Source organism: Myotis myotis, unplaced genomic scaffold, assembly GCF_014108235.1.
Source record: "Myotis myotis isolate mMyoMyo1 unplaced genomic scaffold, mMyoMyo1.p scaffold_m19_p_14, whole genome shotgun sequence".
Lineage (NCBI taxonomy): Eukaryota > Metazoa > Chordata > Mammalia > Chiroptera > Vespertilionidae > Myotis > Myotis myotis.
The window spans coordinates 53,717,400-53,744,062 of NW_023416318.1; the positions used below are offsets into that span (position 1 = coordinate 53,717,400).

Sequence of the window (26,663 nt, forward strand, 5' to 3'; positions counted from 1 at the left end):
AAAAAAAAAAAAAAAAAAAAAAAAAAAAAAAAAGAAGGCACTTCCCAGCCCGGAAGCGGCCCCCTCCCAGGATGCTCATCATCAGGTCGGAGGGAAGCGCCAGAGACGCGGCGTCGCACGCTGTGTCCCGCGTCCATCGCGGAGCGGCCGCCTCCTCCACCTGCGCGGCCGCAGAGAAGACCCACGACTTCCTAAAGGGGAGACTCTCACCCAGGAACGGTCTCACTTCAGGCTCAGCGGCCTCCTCCTTCCTCCAGGCGCGAGGCTGCTTCCTGAACATCCTCTCACGCACAGGGCGGGCAGCGGGTCACCCCGGCCCCTTCCCGGGCGGGGGCGGGACTGAGCCGCGGGCCGCAGGGGAAGGTGTCCTAAGCGCCCAGGGAAAAGCAAAAGCGAGGCTCTAGCGCAGTGACGGCGAACCTTCTGAGCTCGGCGTGCCGGCATTTCGATAAACCCTAACTCAACTCTGGTGCCGTGTCACAGAGAGAAATTTTTTGATCTTTGCCACCATAGTAAAACACAGACGTATATTCTTGATATTTGTTTTATATATTTAAATGCCATTTAACAAAGAAAAATCAACCAAAAAAATGAGTTCGCGTGTCACCTCTGACACGCGTGTCATAGGTTCGCCGTCACTGCGCTCGCGAGAGGAGAGCGCGGAGATGTGACCCAACATAGGACTCAGAGCGGATACAAGCTACCGAGAGAGGAGGGCCCCGCTCAGCTCGCTCTCAGCAGCGGCCGCCTGGCCTCCGACCACGGACTCTGTGTCTGTCTGTCTCTGATCTTTGCCAGGAAAGAGGATCAACAACCCGAACTCCACCGAGTAGGAGCTGGAACTGAAGGAGTGCACACGCACATGCACGCGGACTGAGAGCTGAGAGCCACGGCTGCCTGGGCCGTTGATAAATCCGCGTATGGTAAGGACCCTAACAGGCCGCCTGTGGGTTTTAATTCACAAAAACCTTTCCTCTTCCTCCTTTGATCTTATCTTGCGGGCGGCCCTGGGCGGTGGGCGTGGTTCTCCTGTCCTGGCTTTAAGGAGGCCCAGGCCAGAGGCTGGTGGCCAGAGCCAGCAGCAGTGGCCCAGCCCACCTCCTCCAGCTGCTGCACTTCCTCCCCTTCAGTCTGTGGTCTTCTGCCCCAAGGAGTTTAAATACCACGGTGGACAGAGCAGGTGGACAGAGCACGGGTAGGGAGAGTTAAGATCCAAATCTGACTCCCCACTCTGTCCCTGGTGGCTAAGGCCTCGGTAAGATGAAGGTCCTACACCTGAACAGCTGCTGGCAGGCCTGAAGGAGCTGCCGGGACCAGCACGCGCCCGCGGGGCAGCTCGCTGAAGGGGCCCCCCCCCCCCCGGGATCCCTCGCCGCAGGGACCTCTGGAGCCCCTGAGCCAGAGCCGGGGGCGGTGGGCACGTGCAGTCACCGTCCGGGCCCAGCCCTGCTTTCAGTTTTGCAGAAAATTGAGAAGAGAAGGGATGCTTTGTTTCACCGGCAGCTGGCTGCTTGCCTTCCCCAGCTGCTTGCCTTCCGCGTACCAGCTCCCCACCTGCAGGCACACAGCCTTGGGCCAGGGCTCAGAGGCGCCCTGAGAGGGCGGTTAGCTCCTTAAACCACCCCCAGCCTCAGTGACCTAACCTGTGGAATGGGGTAACACCGACTCTCCCATGGGCTGTTCGGGATTCAGTGAGCTCCGCGGTGCGAAAGCACGTGGGCTGTCTCCTCACACCGAGCCAGGCAGCACGTCAGCATCTCCTTCCCACGCAGAGGCCAGGGATACGCGGAGTGGAGACAGTGGTGGTGGTGGTGGGGGGGGGGGAGACAGACCTGCTCCGGCCCGTCACCCCGCGGGGCCTGCCACGCCTCCTCCTGGGGTCCCTTTCCCTGCTGCTCGTGGTCGGACGCTGTCCGCTGACCCTCCTCTTCCTCCTCCTCCTCCTCCTCCTCCTCCTCCTCGGCTTCCCTCTTCCGCCCGAGCTCACCCTGGAGGAGCCGCAGAGGAGTGCCACATGGGAGCCCAGCACTTCGGCCTTCCACGGGTGACGGTCCCCCACGCTACCCCGTGCTCCGCGGGCTGGGTAGGACTCCGGGTATGACACTGTCCCCCTGGGATTCAGGGGCCTCGTTCCAGACCTTCAAGTTCCCAGTGTTTCCGCTGAGAAGCCCAAGGCCATTGCGGCTCTTGAGCCGGTGTCCCCTGGGGAGCGTCTGGGTCTTCTCATTTCCCACGGAGATGCCTTGGGGGGTGGGAGGGCGGGGGGAGTCCTTGCTGGGCTGGGCACTGGCGAGTCCTCCGCGGGAGGAATCTTCTCTGTGCTGGTGTGCTCGGCGTCCTCCTCTCTGCCCTTCTAGTCTCTCTGTCAGGCCAGCCAGTCGGATACCGACCCCTGAGGGATGATCCATTCCCTACTTTTTGGTCTTTTTGACCTATTTCCTGAGAGATTTCCTCTACTCCGATCCTTCTCATAGGATTTTTCATTGTACATTTTCTTTTTTGTAAAATATTGTTTTGATTGATGTCAGAGAGCAAGGGAGACGGAGAGAGAGAAACATCGATGATGAGAGAATCATGGATCGCCTGCCTCCTGCACGTCCCCGACCAGCGATAGAGCCCGCAACCCGGGCATGTGCCCCTCCCTGACTGGAATCGAACCCGGGACCCTTCAGTACGCAGGCCGGGGCTCTATCCACTGAGCCACCCCAGCCAGGGCCACTGAACATACCCTTACACTAATTGTCTGACTAGCGGACTCCACTCTTCCCTCCGGATACAATGTCCTGATTGTATCTGAGGAATGAAGCATTGTTTCTTTAGCTTCTCTCCTGCTGGTCCTTGTGTCCGTTTCCTTGTTTTGTCTCCTTTGGTCTCTTTCACTCTGAAGGCCATTCATTCGCATTTACGAGTCAGGTGGGAGGAGGTGGCTGGAGGAGCAGGCGGGAGGAGCAGGCGGGAGGAGCTGGCGGGAGGAGCAGGCGGGAGGAGCAGGCGGGAGGAGCAGGCGGGAGGAGCTGGCGGGAGGAGGTGGCGGGAGGAGCAGGCGGGAGGAACTGGCGGCCACGGCGGCTGCGCAGGGGCTGGGAGCTGAGCTGACCTTTCACCCGGGACCCCCACCTCAGCATTGACCCCCATCTCTTCCTGGGCCGCCTGCTTTCTCCAGTGGTGACTGGGTGGCGAGACCTGAACACGCCACCTGCCCGCGTCCAGCGAGGGCTGGGAGGGGCCGGGCTCTGGGCTCAGTGTGGCCGCCAGCGGCCCATTTGGGGCCGTAACACTCAGGCGGCGAACTTGATAAAAGCCCCAAGAGATGCCCAATGACGCCAAGGAAAACTTCAGCCCACCAAGGGCTTTTACTGCCACCATTTCCAACTGGGCCACCTTCCATGTGCCGGGTGGGGGGGACCGAGACCCGGACCCAGACCCGGACCGGTCCGGCCCTCGCCTCCTGTCATCAGCTCTTACATCGTTCCCGGGTCGGCCTGCGGAGGCCACACTTGCAGACCTGCCGCCGCCACCACGTCAAGAACGAGGACCTGTTTTCCCACTTGGTAGGGCTTCTGGCAGAGAAATGAAAGGGACTCCGTAGTTCGGGGCCGACAGAGAAAGCATTACTGAGTGCGTGACCTGGTCGGGTCGCCTGTGACCTTGTGGGGGAGAAAAACAGGAAAGAGATGCTGGGACCTTCCCAGCGGACACGCCTCGTGGGAGAAAACACGGCGGCCACCAACACCGGCTGCCCGCTCCTTCCGAGTCCCGTTCCACCGAGGACGAGGGTGGGGACGGCTCGGGGCTGCCAGGCGCAAGAAAGAGCGCCAATCCCCCACTCCCAGCGCCCGCCGCCGGCAAGGCGCCCGGCCCCCACTTCGCTGGCTGAAGGCGAGACCTTTTTCAGGGAGAAGAAAAGGACTCGAAATATTCGTGGTAATTTCTGCGCTTCGATGCCAGGCTACGCTGCTGGGTAAGACGGGTCTGAAACACGTTTATTAAACAGTATACGTTTAAACACCGACTGTAATCACCAGAAACGGGCTCTTCTGCACAGCTTAGAAACAATTAAAAACTGAAGGCAGAGGCCCTTACAAAGATGAATGCCTTCAGTCCCCCAGCTGTGCCCATTTAAAATGCCGCACTGACTTAAAAGGTCTTGTTTCATGTTGCAGTTCTAAAGTGTACCCCAACGGGACCTGCTGTGTACAGAACAGATCATTCCTCTGGGACGCGGTGAGCTCTGAAACGCATCCCGGTTCCTCCAACAGGCCTGGCTGAGCCCTCGGCGCTCCGTGCCCACCCCCAGCTCCGGGCTCACCTGCACCGCCCCCCCTCAGCTCCGGGCTCACCTGCCCCCTGCCTCCCCAGCTCTGGGCTCACCTGCCCCCCCCTCCATCAGCTCCGGGCTCACCTGCCCCCCCTCCCTCAGCTCCGGGCTCACCTGTCCCCCCATCCCCCTCAGCTCCGGGCTCGCCCCCCACCCCCCCCTTCAGCTCCAGGCTCACCAGCCCCCCGCCTCCCCAGCTCCGGGCTCACCTGCCCCCCCCACCCCCCTCAGCTCCGGGCTCACCTGCAGCCGAGGGCAGGCGCGTGCGGCCAGGACACTCACCAGGTTTTTGAAAAGGGCCGTCAACTCCTTGGTAAACACTGAGAACTTGAGGAAGGCGCTTCCCAGGTCCGGGTCGTCTCTGCACACGCAGTTGCCACCAAACTTCTCCAGCGCCTGCGTGTACTGCTCCTCGTTCTCCACGTGCGCTGCAGCCAAGGGGAGACGTGCTGTTAACACGCGGACCTCGCCAGCCCCTCCCCAGCTTCTCAGCTGCGAGTAAAACCGAGCTGTCAGCAGAACAAACATCTGAGCCGGCAGGCGTGGCTATGGTTGAGCATCAACCTATGGACCAGGAGGTCAGGGTTCGATTCCCCGTCAGGGCACAGGCCCGGGTTGCGGGCTCAATCCCCAGTGGGGGGTGTGCAGGAGGCAGCCGATCCATGATTCTCTCTCATCATTGATGTTTCTCTCTCCCTCTCCCTTCCTCTCGGAAATCAATAAAAATATTTCAAAAAAAATTTTTTTGGAAAAATAAATCTGAGAAAAGTTAAGATGCACCCAGAGCAGAAATAACTTCGCTGTCCCAGCAACACCCTGTGGTGCCGGCAACCAGTCCCAAAGCACACGTGTGAGGGTCAGGGGGCAGCGCCTCCGGGAGGCCCCCCGGTCGGCAGCTCAGCGGGCGAGACCAAGGCCACCCGCGCCCTCCACGCCCCAGGGCCGTCCCTCCCTGCATCTCGCAGGCGGCCCGGTCCAGTCAACTCTGCCACGCACGGCAGCTGGTGTGCAGCATGAGACCCACCACTCTGACCCAGAGCCACACAGCACCGTATCCCCTACCTTTTTCTTTAAAAAAATTTTTTTTTATTGAGTTCAGAGAGGGAGGGAGAGGGAGAGAGAGAGAAACATCAATGATGAGTCATTGATCAGTTGCCTCCACACTGGGGATCCAGCCCACAACCCGGACATGTGCCCTGACCTTGGTTCCTGGGTCGACGCGCGACCGCTGAGCCACACTGGCTGGGCTGGGTGAGGTCTTGTATTTATTTATTTAAATTTTTTTCTAATTAATTTGAGAGGGAGGGGGGGGGAGAGAGAGAGAGAGAGAGAGAGAGAGAGAGAGAGAGAGAAAGAAAGAGAGAAAGATTTGTTGTTCCACTTATTCATGCATTCACTGGTTACGTCTTGCATGAGCTCTCACCAGATCAAACCCGCAACCTTGGCATATCAGGACAACGCTGATAACCCACTGAGCCCCCCGGCCAGGGCTGGGGTGAGGCCTTCTAAACGAGTCCAGCAGTCTCTACGGAAACCACTCCTGTTCGCATGGACAACTGATGTCCACTGCTCATCGCTTCAATTAGAAACACAACTCAGCCCCTTCACAGGCACGCGGGCCCGGCAGCCAGGCAGCACCCACTTGGACGTCAACGCTGCCGAATTCCCCGGGGAAACAAAGCCACTGTCAGCCGCTGCCGCTGCCTGGGCCGGGCCTGACAACTGGGGCGAAGGAGGGGGACGTTTGCTTGTGGGGGGCAGCCCTTGCCCCAGAGCCAGATCCCCGTGACCCACGAACGCAGTGCCCGCCTGTCCCCCGCGGGGGCGCCTTGCCCTGGGCCTCCCGCGGTCTTTCAATGTCTGGGGGATCCCTACGTGGACCTAACAAACACAAGAGAAATCCATCTCACCGCCCAAGCCCCTTTCCTGGACTAGCTTTTCACTTATTTACTTAGTTCACATTCCTGAGGAGGACCTGCAAGTTCCGCTCCAAGTAAACGCAGTTCTGCGACTACACTCAGCGCAGGAGCAAGGGGGGCCCGGCGGGTCTGGGTTCCAGTCCTGTGCCTCCCGGTGGACAAGTCTGACCCGGTAAGTCAGCGGTTCTCAACCTGTGGGTCGCGACCCCTTTGGGGGGGGGTCGAAACAACCCTTTCACAGGGGTTGCCTAAGACCATCGGAAAACACATATGTAATCACATATTGTTCTTGTGATTCATCACTATGCTTTCATTATGTTCAATTTGTAACCATGAAATTGGGAGTCACCACAACATGAGGAACTGTATGAAGGGGTCGCGGCGTTAGGAAGGTTGAGAACCACTGCGGTAAGGCCTCCTCGCTCACCAGGACGCGTCTCAGCCACCGGAGGGCCGGGGACCTGCCGTGAGACTCACAGGGTGAAGGTACCGGTCATGGGACAGAAAAGGACCGCGGTCACCGCACCCAGCCACACCCGCAGCGGCCACGGCAGAGAGGCTGGTATTGACAAAAAGGCTTCTCACACGCACAGCAGCTTCCCGCCACGTGCATCATGTCTCACGTGCTAACGGGGAGTCGCGGCTCAGAGGAATCCAATCGCTGGAGTGGAAACAGGCAGAGCATGGCCGGGCCGGGCTCAAGCCCAGGGGCTCTGACCCCGGAGCCATTTCTCCTCCTCTGCCCCACGCGCGCGTCTCATCCCTGCAATAGCGAGCCTCGCCCAAACCAAAGGGGCCTGAGCTTTGGATTTTAAAAGATGCATTTCAGTCCGGCCGGTGTGGCTCAGTGGTTGAGCATCGACCTATGAACCAAGTCACGGTTCGATTCCCGGTCAGGGCACAGGCCTGGGTTGCAGGCTCGATCTCCAATGGTGGGTGTGCAGGAGGCAGCCGATCCATGATTCTCTCTCATCACTGATGTTTCTATCTCTTCCTCTCCCTTCCTCTCTGAAATCAATAAAAATATGTAATAAAAAAATAAACGAACAAACAAAAGATGGTGCCCAGATGTCCAGGCTGCTCTACGTGGACCCCCCAGGGCAGGGCGGGGCATTCGCTTTCAGTGCCTGCCAGGTGGCCTCCAGCCCCAGGTTCCATTCAACCGGGTCAGCCTGAGGTACTGCTAGTGCCTTCCGTCCCTTTTATCGTTGCATGAAGTGGCGCTCAGAGGGTTCCCAGATTCCCAAGGTCACACAGTTGGAAAGAGGTGGGGCAGGGCCCCATCCACCCTCTGCCCACGACGCAGACCGCCTCCCAGCCCTGGTCTCCGGGGGGAGGAACCTGCCTTCTCTCCCCGGGCGTTCGGCCAACCTGGCGCAGGAGAATCAGCAAAGCTTCCCCTTCCAGCACCGAGGACGGACGGACGGATGGACGGACAGACGTCCTCTGTCCCTCCTGGGCTTCCCAACCACTGAGGTTACATCACAAAAAAGTCTCTCCCTAATAACTCTGCAGTGACGTGCTGACCCGGCGACCCCAACAGTGGTCAAGGAGGCTTCTGGCTCGTCGTCGGCATCATCCGGGTCATTGCTTCAGGTGTCATGATGACCTCATGATCTCCACCAGCTCATGGAACATGATCTCATCATCTCATCTCATCTCATCTCATGTAATGATCTCACCAGCTCATGTATCATCTCATGATCACCACCAGCTCATGGACCATGACCGCACCAACATCTCGTCTCATGTAACAGATCTCATCATCATCACCAGCTCACGGACCCTGACCGCACCATCATCTGATCTCATGTAACAGATCTCATCATCTCATCTCATGTAACAGATCTCATCATCATCACCAGCTCACGGACCATGACCGCACCATCATCTGATCTCATGTAACAGATCTCATCATCTCATCTCATGTATCATCTCATGATCATAACCAGCTCATGGACCATGACCGCACCATCACCTGATCTCATGTAACAGATCTCATCATCTCATCTCATGTATCATCTCATGATCATAACCAGCTCATGGACCATGACCGCACCATCCTCTCATCTCATGTAACAGATCTCACCAGCTCATGTATCATGATCTCATGATCACCACATATGTATCACGATGATCTCCTGATCATCTCATGTGTCATGATGAATTCATCATCTCGTCTCATGTAACGTGATCTCATCATCCTCTCATGTACGGTGTTATCATCATCACCTCCTGGTGACCTCGTGTATTTACATTTAAGTGTTTCCATCCACTGAATCATCATTTCCCGAAGCTCGGGCTGCCCCAGCTTAGGTCAGTGGGGACTCATGTGGATCTAATGGAGGGGTTTTTGTTGTTGTTTTTTAATCCTCACCTGAGGATATTTTTCCGTGTTTTTTTTTTTTTTAGAGAGAGACTGAAGGGAGGGGGAGAGACAGAGAGAAACATCGATGTGAGAGAGACACATCAATTGTTTGCTTCCTGCTTGCACCCTGATCAGGGACAGGGATCAAGCGTGTAACCTAAGTATGTGCCCTTGACCGGAATCGAACCCGGGACCCTTCAGTCCGAGGGCCGATGCTCTATCCACTGAGCCAAACCAGCTCGGACTCTAGTTGAGATTTTTAAACACAAATTTCTCTTCTTACAAACAAACGTGCAGGTTCTTAATAAAGACCGCAGCCCGGAGTCTGTGTGGGGCTTCCCGACAGGCACGGCCATGAGAACAGCAACCCCAAACCCGCACACACTCCCCGACCGCGGCTCCGACCCCCCCACCGGAACCTTCCCTCCCGGAGAACAGAACGCAGCGGAGCGCCTGTATTTCTCTTTCGCCAAAACCAAATTTAACACAGGAACCTAAAATAAGCAGCTTGGGAATAAAGTTCCTGGAAGGAGCCCAGACTGGGGCCATCAGCTTTATTTATGGATCCGTGAAAGCTGTTCTTCTAAAACCAGCTCCCTCTCCAGCTCCCTGGCTCAGACACATCTGCAGCCTGGTTTCACAAATGACCCAGACCCGGGAGCGCTGACGGGGGAGGGGCTGGGGAGAACGGGCAGGAACCGGCTCTTCCCAATTTGAAGCCAGCGGCCTTCCCGGGCCCGCACCTCCGTGCACAGCAGCTACGCTTTCTGCCACCCATGCGGAGGGTGCATGAGCCTCTCACAGGGAACCCTGCGAGGCAGCCACAGGCCTGCGTCCGGCTGGGCTCTGCTGTGTGCTCCTCGGTTTATCTGACTGTTATTTGCAAACACGGAGACCAAGGACAAGGCCCAGTGCGTGGAGTTCAAGCAAAAGTCATTGGATCGACAAGAACTCAACAGGCCACAGCACAAGCAGCCACCACCCAGCGCTGCCAGGGGGCGGGGGCGGGGACAGGACGGGACCCACAGCAGTGCAACCACCCTCACGCCACCTCCACCAGCTCTCATCACCCCCCTCGCCGAAGGTGGCTGCCTGCTGGGTCTCAGGCGCGTGCGGTCACCGTCCAGGGCGAGGCAAGCCGGCCGCGTATCGCCGGCCTGCAGTGCCAGGCAGCGTGCTGGGTGCTGAGGACCAGAGGTGCCGGAAAGGGGGCATCTGAGCTGAGGCTCCAACGTCAGGTAGGAATTCCCAGAGAAGCAGCAGAAACAGGGAGGGGCCAACCCGGGGAACATGTGGGTGGGGGAGTGGGCAGCTGTGACCTCTGGCCTCAGGCTCAGGTGGTGGTGAGTGGGCAGCTGGTGACTGGCGGGGACCCTGCCGCCCTGGTCCTGGCCACACCGCTTGGCTGTGGCGCCTGCACTTCCTCCCACAGCCATGCTCCTTCTACTTCCCAACCTCCATTCAAAACTCATTTATCTCCTTTGTCTCTCCTGGGCCTCCCCTCTGACCTCTGACACCACCGATCCTACAGAGGTCACCATAGAGGTCACCACAGGAACGCCTCCTGGCTGCATGTGTCCAGCAGTGGGGTCGGTGAGGTCAAGGTGAGGCCGCCTATGAGGAAGTGAAAACTTGCGCTGTGACGGCCCCATATCCTTTGGCCCTACCCTGCATCAACGACAAAAATGACAGCCGGAGGCCTGTGTGAGGAACTGAACACAACCCCACTCCTTCTGCCTGAGATGGGCACCTGCCGACACACTAGCGAGACACGGGTACGCACGCACCGGCAATCCGCCCTGGTGTGCGGTCGGAGGGCTGGCGCACACGGGACATAGCGCACAGGACACAGCACACGGGACAGCACACAGGACACAGCACACAGACACAGCACACGGGACAGCACACAGGACATGGGACGCAGCGCATGGAACACAGCACACGAGACAGCACACGGGACAGTGCACAGGACACGGGACAGCACACAGGACATAGGACGCAGCACACACATACACACCGCTGCATCTTGACAACTGCGGGATGAGGAAACAGGTTGGGACACACCTGCCGCTGACGCAGCCGCGTCTCCCAGTGCACGAGGCAGAGCCGGCCCAGACGGATCTCCTGTGACCTTCGGGGCCGGGCCCTCTCTGAGCTTCTTGAATCTTCCGGTGGCCACAGACCCCACTAACAGCAGGACAACGCCGGGGGCGCTCCTCAGGAAAAGGCATGCTTGCATCACCTCTCACACTTTGGGGTGCAGACTCCTGAGGCCGCCGCAGACCCACACGCCGGGCGAGAAGGCCCAGCCCAGAGCAGCCTAAACCCCTGCCCGTAACAGGATGACCCCAACACGGCTCCCGCTGACCCGGGGACGGCACACACCAATCGGCGTGGCCTCCAGTCAGCTTCCTCCCGTGACTAAGGGTCGATCCTGGCTGATAGGATCCCCCAAGTCACCCCCCGAAAACCGACGGTCACTCTTAACCAGCAGATGAGAGATAGCCGGAACCTCAGACCCACATCTCGGCCCGCAGAACCCAGGCTCCCCTCCCCCACTTCCTCAGAGCCGGCCGCCACCCTCACTGGAACCTGCCCATGGCCGGCTCACTTCCTCGTCCCGGGCAAGCCGCCCCCAGAAGTGCCTCTCCTGTGCCCCACGAAGACGCCTGCCTCCAGGGCCCTCCCACACCAGCTTTCAGTTCTCAGACGTGAGGTTCCTCTCCCACGTCAACAATGGGACCTCCTTCCAGAGACACACGAGGAAACAGCTCTGACGTCCCCGCGGGGCACCTCTGGGCTGGGGCTGAGCACGGGGAACCAAGCCTAGCACAAGTTCTAGAATAAACGAGGCCAGGCAGCAGCCTATTGTGATCGGGGAAAATTACCGTAGAAACCGTTTCTCAACAAATCGCTGTAGTAACTACTTTAGAAAAAAACAGACCTACTATCATGTAAGAAAATGATCACTTTGTATGCGGGGTGGGGTGGGGGAGGGGGGCTTGCTGGTGCTTTTGTGGTCCAATCCATAAAGCGGGGTATATGTGTGTGCACATGTGCATGTGCACGCGTGTGCGTGTACATGTGTGCACGCGGCGAGTGTGTGCATGTGCGTGTGTGCCTCAGGTATACGCTCCAAGGCCAGCAGCCTCAGCATCACCCAAGTCCTCAGTTGACTGGCAAACACTCAGGCTCCATCCTGCACCGACTGAGCCAAAACTCTGAGGGTGGGCCGCTATCTGTGTCTTAAGGACCGCTCGGCACCCGGGTCCTCTGAAGGTCAGACCACTGCCCTGAGGCAGGCGTGGGCACACGTGGGGTTGCCGTGTGGGTCCCAGGTCGAACTGTAAAAACACAGCCGGCTGCTCAAGTCACCCCCAATCCCTTCTCAAGAAACCTGTGTGAACTTCACACAGCAGGACATTCTGCCGTCACCACACTGCCCACACCTACAGTGTAAGCCCATCTCTCCGACACTGAGCACAGACAGCGGGCACATACAATACACACCCATGCACACAGTGACTGGACGCCACGGGCCCTGGACTGACGCCCTCAGAACCGGGTGAGCACGGCTGTAACGCTCCCGACCCGCTGCGGTCCCAGCAGCTCAGTCCCCTGTGCAGCCTGCCTCGCTGATGGCTGACGTCTCCTTCTAAAAAGATCCGTCTCCCCTTAGGCTCCTCACTAAATATACTCCAAGGGCGGCCGCCCGAAGTCCCCGAGCAGCTTCCAAAGATGCTGAGTGATGCCGGCGACACCCGGGCAGGAGGCCAGGCCTCGCGGGCGGCCGTTCCAAGGCGACGGTACTTGCTCGGCATAAAGACTCCAGGACCAGGACAGCCTGGCCTGGGAACATGCAGACTCACGGCCTTATAATAACTCACATCTGGCACGACGCAGAGACGGCAGCGGTGACGAGAATAGGAGACCTTCCCGCGAGCGGCTGCTGCGCGTGTGCGGCTCAGAGAGGACGCGGCGGGTGCCCGGCGCTGGGGGAAGCCTCAGCCTCTTCTGATGAAGCGCCAAAGCGCGAGCGCAGGGGGGAGAGGGCACCAGGCACGCAGGGAGGGGGAGGGGGCCTCAGCACAGGGGCCTGGGTCAGGGGTACAAGGAGCCGGGCTCACCGGGGTCCTGCAGCGTTCACCAACCTGAGGCTCCCGCGGGCCGATCCCAGGAGGAGAGGGATTCACAGGCGGGTAACCTGGGAGAGGTTGAGACTGCGCTCCTCTCGCAAGCGCATCAGCACCGTGAAGCTTTGGCGGGCCCGGCCAGTGCGGGGCCCAGTGGTCAGCAGCCCTCTCAGCCTCTGGCTCCAAGGCCATGGGCTCAGGAAGGGTCCTTTCCTGGGAGGCAAGCTGGGGAGACCGGGGCTCCCCCCCGGTCTGCGTGGGTTTGAGTTGAACGGCCTCTGGACTCTCTCAAAGGGGTCTGGTCCCTGTGAAGGGGGCGCAGCCCAGAAAGAATGCCTCGGACGAAGGGTCCCTGCTCCTGATGCCAGAAACTCCGGGGAAGGTCCGTGACCGTGTGTGTGACGCCGTGTGACGCGGGCGGACACGGACAGGAAACCAGTCCCGGTAGCCGCTGCTCTCGGGCTGGCCCACGGTGGACGTGGAAGGAACGGGGGTTGGAATGAGTGTCCGCTCCCTGCAGGCCACCTGCTGCTCCGACCCTTCGTACTCACTGTCAGTTGCCACGGCCAACACGGCACAAAGCTGTGATGTGTCATGGGCAGCGTAACTTCCTCAAGACAGAGGCTATCCCGCGTCTAGCCAAGCCCCAGAGCCTCAGAGCCACACCTCAGACCCTCAGAGAGCCCAGCCCGGCCCCGCAGAGCCCAGCCCGAACGCCCGAGCCCAGTCCCGAAGGGCAGAGCCAGCCTTGAAGGAGGAGCGAGCCCTACGGGCCTAGCCTAGCACCAGATCCGTGGCCTTTCATTTCGGTCACAGGGTTTTATAGTTTTCAGTACAGAGTTTTTACATATTTTTGTTTAATCCCATCGTGAATGCATTTGGCAATTCTTGATGGTCACTAGGCTGTTTGGGATGCTGGCTTGCCCAGCCCTCCGTGGGGGAGGCAAACACAGCTCACAGGACTTTACTGGGGGTGTGGGGGGTTAGGTGGACACACACGTCCAGAACGCTCCCTCCTGACAGCACGACCCCCAAGCCATCCCCAGCCTGGGAGGGAGACCCTGTGAGGGAGGGTGAAGGGGACGTGCAGCCAGTGGGCGGCCCCCCCACCCCGGCGCCTCCCTCAGGCCCCGCGTGTCTCCATCCCCAGGGTGGGGTGCTCTCCCCACGGGCCGTCTCCGCAATCCATCAGCCCGATTCCGATCTCTCGGGGGTCCCTCCCCATGTCTGGTCCCCTAAGGCTGCCACTGGCTTTTGAGTGAACGACAGTCACTTGATGACTTACAAACTGTATTTTCTATCCGTTGTCAGGTTTTGTGCAGGAGGCTGACCTGCCACATGTGCAGCCTGTGACCTTGAAGTCCAAGGCGGTGGTATGTGTTCTTTTAAAAAGAACTCATTTATATAAGACTAGACCGAATATTACGTGGAATAGTTGACTATACACTACTATTTATTCATTTTCTTCCCAAACTAGAAAGGCGAGAATCGGGCTGAGAGAGAAGTGGGAAGGGCATCGGAATGATTAGCCGCACAATGTGAGGAACAGGGCAGGACCGGGCCCGGCGCTGGCCCACCAGCGTGGCGAAGCTGGTTCTGCTGCCCAGGGAACAGAAGTACAACGTGGGGCACGGTGGGGGACGGGGGACAGGACCCCACACCAGGACCGGACAATGAGCAAAGCAGAAACACTTCTAAAATGTAAGCACCCCAGCTCACCTGTGTAATTGCACGCCCAGAAAAAAGGGGATTTAGTCTCCCAAAGACCTTGTCTGCATACATGCATAACCCACAGGCACAGACAATGGGGCGGTGAGGGCCTGGGGCAGGGCCTGGAGGAGGTCAATGGGGGAGATAAGGGGGCATGTGTAATACTTTCAACAATATTTATTTATAAATAAAGACCCCTAGCCAGTGTGGTTCAGTGGATAGAGCATCAGCCTGTGGACTGAAGGGTCCCAGGTTTGAATCCGGTCAGGGCATACACCTGGGTTGCGGGCTCGGTCCCCAGTAGGGGGCATGTGGGAAGCCGCCGATTAATGATTCTCATCATTGATGTTTATATCTCTCTCTCCCTCTCTCTTCCTCTCTGAAATCAATGAAGGGAGGGAAGAAGGGAGGGAAGGAGGGAGGGAGGGAGGGACTTAGTTGGTTATTCGCTAACAGTGACGGAGCCGGCGGCCTGGGGCTCAGGGGCAGTGCTGCCCACGGAGAAGCCCAGGGCCGGGGACTCACCCAGCCCGGAGATGTTGATCGCTTTCACGGATTTCTTCATTTTGTACAGAACCATCCGGTCCACGTCCAGAGCCTGAAACGAGAGGACAGACTCATCAGCACGGGGTGTGGGCTCCGGTCACGGCTACCGGAGGGCGGCCACGTGAGGGTCACTCCGAGGCCGCTGCGTCTGCTTCGCGGGACAAATCCCGAGCGGCGCGAGGATCAGGCCGCCCTCAACGCTGACCCCTCCCGGGCCTCGCCCACCCGAAGCGTGTGCGCTGCCCCTGCACACACCCCGCCGGCCTCGGCCTCCTGTGAGAACCCGGTCCTCTTAGCCAACTCCACTGCCAACCCTCCGTTCCCCCTGGGAACCAGCCAGGCGCCGGGCCAGGCCTGGGCTCCAGGAACGTCGCGGGCAGGTGCACGGCTGGAGTGCGGTGAGACGGACTGCCGTCACCCCACCCAGGACGCCACCTTGGACAGCGCCCCCTCCCTGGCCAGAGGCAGCCGGGTAGCGGGAGGCAGGCCCACGCTGGACTCGGAAAGGCCCAAACATACCCTTGTTTGTTGGCTTGGAAGGCGTGGTCCCCATCCCTGCCAGGCCTCAGACTCCTCTCCAGAAAGCGGGGTGGGGGGTGTGGGGGGTGGGGGGGACAAGACCTCCTTTGCAAGGGCGACTGATGAAATAGACACTCTGTGTATTGCACATTCAGCAAACGTTTACCGACCAGCCACCAGCGGCAGCGGCTGCGCACTCAGTGTGCCCTGCCTGGAGGTGTGCACACGCGACGTGCTCAGGGACGCGGCTCGGAGGTCTAACAGCTCCGCGTCTACGCAGGCGACGGGAGAGGCTCCTTCCCACCCAGGGAACCCACAGGCGGCCGGCGGGCCACTCTGAGCTGTGCCGGGAGGGGGCCACAGGGTCCTGGGATAGGGACACTGACCACAGGGCTCCTGCACGGACGAAGCGATGCCCTCGGGGCACAGCCTGGCCATCTCTGGGCGCTAACAGTACCGATTGCTCATCCTGAGTTTTGACCATAAAATGTTGCAGCGCCTCTCACCTGTAACAGAGCGCCCGCCGCAGTCACGGGCTCTGGGCTCCAGTCCCCGGGGTCACCTCCCAAACCCACACTCAGCAGCATCCTAAGTCCTGGTTTTACGCAAGGACTTTATATATATATTGATTGACTGATTTCAGAGAGGAAGGGAGAGGGAGAGAGCGAGAGAAACATCAATGAGAGAGAATCATGGATGGGCTGCCTCCTGCACGCCCCACACTGGGGGTGGAGCCCACAACCAGGGCCTGTGCCCTGACCGGGAATTGAACCATGACCTCCTGGTTCACAGGTCGACGTTCAACCACTGAGCCCTAAATAGGCCGAAGAAGGTGACCGTGCATCTGTTTAGGTGCATGTACAGCTGAGAGGAAACGGGAGAGAAGCACAAATGCCTGACCTGGGGACAACCCCGCCAACGACAGGGCCCCCGACGGGCTGAATTCTGACGACAGCAAGGAGGTTCCACTCGCGAGAACGGCGGGCGGAGGGCGAACAAGCCGTGACTGTGAAGGGTGCCGTGTTGTCAGGAGCCTCCGGGCTCGCAAAGTCCGAGGCCCCCAGTGCCACCGCCCACCCTGGACCCCGGCCCTGCACACGGCAGCGGTGAACGCCCGAGACACGGAAGCAGATGACAGGGAACTGCGGCTCCTGAGGTTGCCCGCCCTGGTGTTGGGGGGAGGGGAGGGGGAGCTGACAATGGGGTGAATGCACCAGCAGCACGGAAGGCCCCCCAGTGCCCGCCCTGGTGCCCTCTTCCCGGGGGAGACGCAGGGCAGGGCGCCTGCCTGGATCCCGACGCCTCCTGGCTCCGGCTCTGCCCCGGGACCGAGTGAGGAGCTCAGACACAAGGCCGGAGGCGCTGTCTCGGGGGGATCCTCACAAACAAACAGGGACCTCGTAGCAGAAGGTGCGCCCTCGTCACTGTCACGGAAGGAAGTGGGAGGAGGGGGGCGGCCCCACGCTGGGCTGGACCCAGAAGCCCTGGGGCAGGAGCAGCGGAGGCTGGGAAGGTGACCTTCAGCTGGGAGTGAGGTCAGCCTCCCACGAGGTCCCAAGCCCAGAAGACAATGGGGGAGAAGCAGGCGCTTTCCCCAGGGAACAGGATCGAGCTACGCGAATCCACCACGTGACGCACACAGGGGAGAGGAGATGTGAGAGAGCAGCTCTCTCTCTCTCTCTCTCTTCCTTTTTGAATATATTTTTATTGATTTCAGAGAGAGGAAGGGAGAGACAGAGAGAGGCTCACCCACGGAGGCGCCGGCCAGGCTCCTGCCTTCTCCCATGGAGTGCGGGTGTGATCGCACCTCGGCACTCGGACCACCGGGAGCCCGAAGGCTGCCTCGCTTGTGACGCCCCGGGCGGTCAGCGTGGGACGCAGAGCTCTGGCCACCGCGCGGAGCCCCCTCTGCCGGCTTCTGTCCCCTCAGCCGCCAGGCGCCCCTCCTTCCCATCGGCCCCCACTTGACCGCGGGGCCTGGACTCCAGGGCCGCCGAGTGAGCTCCTCTGATCTCGGCTCCTGGAGGGGGTCCAGACGGCGAGTGGCTGAAAGTCCGACCTCGGATAAGTGGGCACGATTATGCCTAAGAGCCGGAACGTCGCCCCGAGGCTATCAGAGGTTATCAGAGTGTGTGGAGGGCGCGGGGACTGGGGCCAAACAGGGACAGTGCCCCGGATCCACGACTTGAGCACAAGTGGAGAGGAAGGAGGAGGAGACGAGACGGCAACAGGAACTGGGAGCGTGTGCAGGAGTAACGGGGGCGGCTCCCACCCACTGACCAGCCACCCCCTGCCGGGTCCTGGCCCTGGCCCTGGGCCCTCTGAACACAGTTTCCTTGACTTGGGGACAATATCCTCCCCACATTTCAGATGAGGATGCTGAGACCTGAGGACGCTTGGAAGACGGGAGACACGAGCCAGGAAGCAGCACGGGTGGGACTCGAACCCTGGAACAAAGGCGCCAGTGCCCATCCATGTTCCTCCCACCCAGCCTCACGGCCTCAGACACCTTGTAACAGGCGCACCAGCAAGTCCACAGATGCACTCAGAACAAAAGCAAGGTCGGGCCCAGCCTGGCGTGGCTCAGGGGCTGAGCATCAACCCATGAACCAGGGGGTCATGGTTCGAATCCTGGCAGAGCACATGCCTGGGTTGCGGGCTCGATCCCCAGTGTGGGGCGTGCAGGAGGCAGCCGATCGATGATTCTCTCATCACTGAGGTTTCTCTCTCTCCTTCTCCTTCTCCCCTCCTCTCTGAAATCAATAAAAATACATTTAAAAAACAAAAACCAGGTCCAAGGCCAACGTCCTGTTGGGCAGGCGAGCAGCTGGCACTGACCACCTGGTGTCAGTGGGGCCCGAGCTTGGGGAGACTCCCTGGGCCTCCGGGGATCTGGAACCATCCCCAGACGGCATCCCCTTGGCAACGGGCAAGTCGGCCTTTTTAATTGAGGAGCAGAGAGTTCACCCTCATCAAGGTTTCCAGCTGCTCCTTCCGCAATGCCAAGTCCAGGCAGCCGGTGCCCTGGAAGCTCACGGGCAAGCCAGCTGCTGCCAGGCAGCCCCGTCCCCGACAACCAGGCGTCGCCCGCCTTTCCCACCAGGCGCTCCGGCGTGGGCAGATCCGGGCTCCGTGTGCTCACCGTCAGGCCGAGCGCCTGGAATCTCTATTTTAAAAAATATATTTTTACTGATTTCAGAGAGGAAGGGAGAGGGAGAGAGATGGAGACATCAATGATGAGAGGGAATCATCGACCGCCTGCCTCCTACTGGGGATCAAGCCCATAACCTGGGCATGTGCCCTGCCCGGGAAATGAACCGTGACCTCCTGATTCGTAGGTCGACGCTCAACCCCTGAGCCACGCCGGCCGGGCTGGAATCTCGGTTAATAACAGCAGCATGATGATTATACACCCTGTTGTCATTAATACTGGATCCTGCACCTGCTGCCAACCGTAGGCGTCACTGACCAGGCAGCATCGCACTGGCTCCTTCTGACCCTCCTGAGAGCAGGAGGCAGAGTAACCGGGGCCAGGCTACCAGCAGCCGGTCGCAGGTCACACCCGGTCGCAGGTCACACCTGGTCCAGGCTGTGCCGTTCAGCTGGCAGGTGCCCTGAGTGCCGGCTGCCCGCCCGTGACGCGCGTGCCCACCTGCCGCGTGCCCAGCAGCAGCGTGTTCCTGTGGGAAGCACCGAGCCCACGCGGTCTCCCTCGAGGCTGACAAAGGACCCCCTCACACTTTCCCTTCCTCTCACCACACACCCGCTGACACATGCATAACCTATTAAATCCACCTCCCGCGCCGGCCCACCTGGCTCAGGGGTTGAGTGTCGACCTATGAACCAGGAGGTGCAGGTTTGATTCCCGGTCAGGGCACAGGTCCAGGTTATGGACTCGATCCCCAGTGGGGGGCGTGGAGGCAGCCGATCCACGATTCTCTCTCATCACTGATGTTTCTCTCTCTCTCCCTCTCCCTTCCTCTCTGAAATCAATAAAAAATATATGTATTTTTAAAATGCACCTCCTGCTCGCTCCATAAGCACTAAGGGGTGCCCGGCCGAGTGTTCGGGCCAGTCATGAAGCATCGTCCACCCTGTGGCACCGCCTGAGAGACCCTGTTAGTGCTTCTGTCCCTGAACCACGCACACGTCGGAGCCCCTGAGGCAGAAGACCCACTCCCCCCTCCCGCCAAGGGAACTGCGAGGAGCCGGAGGAGCCGGAGGAGCCGGGAGCCACAGCCCGTCCTGAGAAGGGCTCTCTGCCCCCTCCCCACGCCCAGTTGCGACTGCAGGGTTTCACACCCTCCCGGCCTGTGTAGATCAACGCTCGCTTGCTCCTCCAAAATCAAGCATCCGCGTTTACCCCTAGCGTAACCCAGGCTTGTTAAGGGACTCTGCATGTGAAGCCTGAATATAAGCAAAGGTCTGTACTGACGAATTTATACAAAAGAAATGTTTCCAGCCCTGGCCGGTGTGGGTCAGTGGCTAGAGCACCGACCTTTGGCATGAAGGGTCCCGGGTTCAGTTCCGGTCAAGGGCACGCACCTCAGTTGCAGGCTCAACCCACACGAACATTTCTCTCTGTCTCTCCCCGTCCCTTTCCCTCTAAAAATCAATGGAAAAACATTCTCGGGCGAGGACCAACCACAACAAAACAGGAAGCGGAAGAAATGCTCCCACCGTTTCCCAAAAGGAAGCTTCAGCTCCACGCGTCATGTACCGAACACACACGCACCCCCTTCTCGTCTGGGGGAACGGACTTTGCTGGTTCTTTTTGCCACACGGCTTCCCGGGAGGTCCGGCGTGAGAGGTTCTGTCGGCGTGTGACCCTCGGACACAGCGAACCGGACAGGCGCCTCCTGCCCGAATTAGTCCCGGTCCGAACGCAACCACGCCCGCCTCGCCAAGCGGCAACGCTGCCTCCTCTCCAGCCCCTACTTGCCTGCACCATGCGGCCAGTCTAGCTTTCCTTTTCCCAGCGAACTAGATGGCGAAAGCATTTTAATTAAATTCGTCTGCACGACATCCATTCAGCAGATGCCTTGAAACAAAACATTTAACAGCTCCTCTCTGGGTCAGTCACGCCTTCCACCCGAGTCCCCGCACCAGCTGTGATCGTGCTCTGCGAGGATCAATGCGCATCGTAAAACCTGCTGGAGGCTTTGCCGAGGCCGGACGTTCCTGTTCTCACACCGGCCTGCTCGCCTTGGCTCATCCCTACGCCTTCCCTCCATCAGCTCCAAGCGGCGCCCGGTGCTCACGTTCCTGTTCTCACACCGGCCTGCTCGCCTTGGCTCATCCCTACGCCTTCCCTCCATCAGCTCCGAGCGGCGCCCGTCACTCAGGGGGGCTAAAGCAAAGCAAGCAGAGGCGGCTGCTCGGGCAAAATGTGTTTCTACGTCACTGGGCCTCAGCTACATACACGCCGCACACGCCAGACACGCCAGACACGCCGCACACGCCACACACGCCAGACACGCCAGACACACCGCACACGCCACACACGCCAGACACGCCAGACATACCACACATGCCACACACGCCAGACACCACACATGCCACACACATATCACACACGCCACACACGCCAGAGCTGATGTTCGCCACGTCTCACACCTGATGGTCTGAACACGGGTACATCTCACCTGACAGTCATCACAGACTCAAAAGCTGCATCCGCGCCCGGCTGGTGCAACTAAATGGTTGAGAGTCGACCTATGAACCAGGAGGTTGCGGTTCGATTCCTGGTCAGGGCACAAGCTGGGGTTTCGGGCTCGATCCCCCGTGTGGGGTGTGCAGGAGGCAGCCGATCCATGATTCTCTCTCATTGTGGATGTTTCTATCTCTCTCCCTCTCGCATTCTCTCAGGTCAATAAAAATATATTTAAAAAATAAAAAAGCTGCGTCTCCAACATCACGCTGCTCCAGAGGGGGCAGTTCTCATCCGTAAAGGAAGGAAGAAAAGAAAGAAATGCTAGCCGGCCGGTGTAGCTCAGTTGGGTGAGTGTTGACCTCAACCAATTGAGGTCACAGTTCTATTCCCATCAGTGCATGTGCCCAGTTGCGGGCTTGATCCCCAGTGTGGGGTGTGCAGGAGGCAGCCAGTCCATGATTCTCTCATTGTGGATGTTTCTATCTCTCTCCCTCTCCCTCTCCCCTTCCTGGCCTCTATGCAGGTTTCCGAGGAGCCACAGGCCGTGGGTCCCCTCCTGCCGACAGCAATCCCGCCTCCAGCTCTTCTCCCCAAAGGCTCCAGAAAGAACCCACACTCATCTGACCCAGGATCCGGCCCACGATGCTCGTTCCGGGTGAGGCGCAGGCCTGACGGCTGCTCAGCGCTGACCGTGCTGGGCAGCACCCGACCCCCCGGGGGTGCGTCCGGCCGCCCAGAAGGAAGGGTGGGCGGCAGCAGACAGCCCGGCTGCCGGACAGCCTCCGTGCATTTGCTCAGCAAACATTACTCAGCACGGCGATGTGGGGCTCCGGGCTCCGGCTCCGGGCTCGGCGCCAGACAGCCTCAGCCAGAGACGGAACCTGCCCGCCCCACCGCCCGGCTGGGCCAGATCAGATCCTATCTGCAAACCACCAGGGCACGCTCCGGGGATGGCGGGCCAACGCCACGCCCATCAGCTACGGCCTGGCCGGGAAAATAAAGCTTCATTCCAGCACAGCACCCACCGTTGGCCTCACTTCCGAGACCAGAAACACACACACACACACACACACACACACACACACACACACCGAGCAGCTGTGAAATATACATCGCACCCTCACCTCCTTTTTCCCAGGAAGAAACAGGGCTGAGAGCCCGGCTGGCGTGGCTCAGTGGTTGAGCGTCCACCTATGAACCAGGAAGTCAGGGCTCGATTCCCGGTCAGGGCACACACCCGGGTTGCAGGCTCCATCCCCACTGTGGGTTGAGCAGGAGGCAGCCGATCCATGATTCTCTCTCATTACTGATGTTTCTCTCTCTCTCCCTTTCTCTCTGAAATCAATAAAAAGATGTAAAAAATTAAAATAAAATAAAAAGAAACAGGGCTGTGAAAGGTTCACCAACTTGCCCAGAAACACAGAGATACCGAATAGTGAGGTCAGGTTTGAAATTCACGTGTGTCCGTCCAGTAACAAGATCCGCAGCCTGTCTCAGACGCTTGGTCGGCAAACGGCGGCTCACGAGCCACATGCGGCTCTTTGGCCCCTTGAGTGTGGCTCTTCCTAAGCCTTAGGAGTACCCTAATTAAGTTAATAACAACGTACCTACCTATATAGTTTAAGTTTAAAAAATTTGGCTCTCAAAAGAAATTTCAATCGTTGTACTGGTGATATTTGGATCTGTTGACTAATGAGTTTGCCGGCCACTGCCCTAGACATTCAACTTATTAGGGCCTATGCCACCGGGAGCCCTCTCTCCACCCGGCCCTCAGCCTCTCTTGCCTGATGAATTCATCTGTTGAGATCAAAACGTCACTCCTTTGCTCCTCCCTTTCCTTGACTCGGCGGAGTGTCTGGCATGAAGCAGGTGCTTCCTAACTCGGGCTGAGCTGGAAACACAGGTCCACAGTGGGAAAAGGACGGTCCTTTGTTTGTCTGCCGAGGCAGGAGCAGTCCCTTAATCCAAGTCCGTGTGCCGGCCCTCAGCTCCACTGTGTGCGGGGAGCTCAGCCACGCCGCCACTCAGCCAGCACAGCGGCCACGGGCCCACGCTCACCAGAAAACCTTCCCTGGACCCTGTTCAGCAAGTGGAGATGTGATGTTTTCCATCACAGCAGTGCAAGCGGAATCTGTGCCGTCACTGCTTGATATTAGAAAACTCCTTCGTGGCCCTAACCGGTGTGGCTCAGTGGATGGAGTGTCGGCCTGCGGACCCAAGGGTCCCAGGTTCGATTCCGGCCAAGGGCATGTACCTGGGTTGCGGGCACATCCCCAGTGGGGGGTGTGCAGGAGGCGGCTGATTGATGTTTCTAACTCTCTATCCTTCTCCCTTCCTCTCTGTAAAAAATCAATAAAATATATTTAAAAAAAATAAAACCCCCTTCGTGGACATAGGCTGCACTGAGAAACAAGACTGTGGTCTCAACAGGTAGACGTGGGAGCGAGCGCTGTTGGGTTGGGGCGTGCACTGCCGTGCTCGTCCTGCGAGGGGGCTGGGAAGACGCACGGTAAACATCTCGTCTACGTGGCTCTAGGGAACTGTCCGCTGTTTCATCCCGGCTGCATTCCTTCACACACACCAGCCCCGGAGGTGGCAGCAGAGGGAACAGGACTCCCCGTGGGAACGGGAGCCCCGGACCCACACCGAGCCCTGCTCTCCCCGGTGCGCGGCCCGCGGTGACGTAAACCCACCCGTATCTTCTGTAGGACACGAGGGCGCTGCCCATGGCGATGTTCACGCCAGCTCGATGGGCTGGAGGGTTGGCATGGAACGGCGCTCCGTTAACGGCAGGGGACGTGGAATTCACTTCCCTTCCCTTCCCAGGAGGACCCCGCGTCCTCATTGGTAAGATGAAGGGAATGTGCCTACGCCGCTGGGCCGTTAGAGGCCTAAGAGGCCGCACTGGTCTCGTGTCGGGCATGTACTGGAGGCGCAGGGCTTGCTGGCCCCGTCCCCTGCACACATGCCGTCACGCTACTCAAAATACAATGACATGCCGGCCGGTGTGGCTCCGGGGGTGAGCGTTGACCTGTGAACCAGGAGGTCGTGGTTCAGTTCCAGTCGAGGGCACATGCCCAGGTAGTGGGCTTGATCCCCAGTAGGGGGCGTGCAGGAGGCAGCAAATCAACGGTTCTCTCTCATCACTGGTGTTTCTATCTCTTTCTCCCTCTTCCTTCCTCTCTGAAATTAATAAAAATATATGCTTTTAAATACCATCAAGTGGCCCAGAGGCCAGCGGGTTCTCTGCACACGGATCAGACGCAGAAGCAACGCTTCACGCCCAGGGGCCACTGTCCGCTCCGAGTGGACGGCAGGGCGTGCAGGCGGCGCTCCTCAAGCCCCAGCACGAGGGCACGGCATCTGTGCACCCTGCGCGCACGGCGCCCACCCCACAGGGCGGCGCAGCATCAGAAACAACGTCACTCCCCGCGTCAGCAAGCCCAGCGGAAGCCACGTGGCCACGGCCGGCCGGCGACAACACTGAACCGCCCCTTCGTGACGGAAGCGCTCGCAGCCTGGAGCGGGGAGGCATCTGATAAAGGCAGGCATGTCACCTGTGCTGGCCCGGAGGTCAGAGGTCAGAGGTCAGCACCGGCAGGGACGCCCACCTGGCGGCCAAGAGAGCAAGGACAGGAGGGAGAGGCACACGGACCGGAAGGAAAAAGGCAGCCGTGAGTCACAGATGACAGAACCATCTACTTAGAAATCACTAAGGAATTTACCAAAAAAAAAGCTACCAGCAGCCCGAGTGAGATTCCAGCAGGAGGGGAGTGGGGGAGGGGAGTGGGGGAGGGGAGTGGGGAGGACACTGGGGAGGGGAGTGGGGTGGGGAGTGGGGAGGGGACTGGGGAGGGGAGTGGGGAGGGAGTGGAGTGGGGAGGGCACTGGGGAGGGGAGTGGGGAGGGAGTGGGAGGAGTGGGAGGCACTGGGGAGGGGAGTGGGGTGGGGAGTGGGGAGGGCACTGGGGAGGGGAGTGGGGAGGGGAGTGGGGAAGGGACTGGGGAGGGCACTGGGGAGGGGAGTGGGGAGGGCCCTGGGGAGGGGAGTGGGGAAGGGACTGGGGAGGGCACTGGGGAGGGGAGTGGGGTGGGGAGTGGGGAGGGCACTGGGGAGGGGAGTGGGGAGGGAGTGGGGAGGGGAGTGGGGAGGGGAGTGGGGAGGGAGTGGAGTGAGGAGGGCACTGGGGAGGGGAGTGGGGTGGGGAGTGGGGAGGGCACTGGGGAGGGGAGTGGGGAGGGAGTGGGGAGGGGAGTGGGGAGGGGAGTGGGGAGGGGAGTGGGGAGGGAGGGGGAGGGCACTGGGGAGGGGAGTGGGGAGGGGAGTGGGGAGGGCACTGGGGAGGGGAATGGGGAGGGGAGTGGGGAGGGCACTGGGGAGGGCACTGGGTGGGCGGCGGCAATGCCTCATATCTCGATCACCAGCTCATTGAACTGCATTCTTTACATCCGACTTGTCAGAAGTCACACAGTGAGAGAGCAGAACAGGAAACAGGGCTGGACCGCAGGGCTCACAGCGCAGCCTCCCCCCTCATACACACGCGCACTCACACATGCACACACATGCTTACACACATGCTCTCTCACACACGCACACACACGCTCACATACATGCTTACATACATGCTCACACACACACGCTCACACAGCGCTGCACTTGGACCTGAAACACGTCAAGCCCTGCGGTCCCATCTTGGGGAATCTGACTTGACCCTCAGAAGAGGCCGGGAGGGAGGCTTCTCGGTGACGCGGGATGGGAGTGAGTGGGTCTCGGGCTGCGGCCCCCGAGGCTGCACACAGCAGACACGGTGACAGACCCTGAGGGTCACGCTGAGGCTCCCGGCTCCCCCGGTCTAGCCGCTGGGGCTCCAGGTGGGGACACGGGCTCCAGGCGGAGGGAGGGACTCGGCCGCGGACACCGAGGTTCCTCCCGGAGACCAGAGAGGGGTCGTTAGACACAGAGCACACGGCGGCACCTCGGGACGTGAGCGTGTCTCTTCCGTGCAGTCACGCGGGGATCCGTGTGCAAGATCCGGCAGCCCCCGGGGCACAGACCTGGTGAGCACGGCCGGACCAGGCTCCTCACGGCACCCGCAGGCCCCGCCCAGCTGGGGGGAGGGAAACCACAGGGAGCACATGCGAGCGAGCTGCACGCGGCCCACGGAACCACACGGCAGACAGCGCCGCTCGCCCCTAACTTCCTCCTCCTCTTCTTTTTTTATTGATGTCAGAGAGGAAGGGAGAGGGAGAGAGAAACATCAGTGATGAGAGAGAATCATGGATCGGCTGCCTCCGGCACGCCCCGCACGGGATCAAGCCCGCAAACCAGGCCTGTGCCCTTGGCCAGCATCGAACCCGGGACCCTTCAGTCTGCAGGCCGATGCTCTATTCACTGAGACACACTGGCTAGTCGCCCGTAACTTCTGTACCTGACCGTTCATGTTGGAATAAATACACTTTTTACCTGTGCGGGGAGCGACCTGTCTACCGGTTTTTC

At 59.7% G+C, this 26,663-nt stretch overlaps 1 protein-coding gene across 10 annotated transcripts in view; it reads right to left on the minus strand.

Annotated features, from left to right (window-relative positions):
• The window catches only part of ASAP2 (ArfGAP with SH3 domain, ankyrin repeat and PH domain 2), a 90,018-nt gene that overhangs the window by 42,011 nt on the left and 21,344 nt on the right, over positions 1 to 26,663 (minus strand). For 9 of the 10 annotated variants that reach the window (XM_036335397.1, XM_036335394.1, XM_036335393.1 and 6 more), the window contains exons 2-3: positions 14,974 to 15,046; positions 4,601 to 4,746 (exon numbers count right to left, since the gene is read on the minus strand). In XM_036335397.1, the coding sequence (XP_036191290.1) occupies positions 4,601 to 4,746; positions 14,974 to 15,046 (219 nt within the window). The remainder of the gene's footprint in view (positions 1 to 4,600; positions 4,747 to 14,973; positions 15,047 to 26,663) is intronic. The other variant, XM_036335402.1, reaches the window with a different exon arrangement.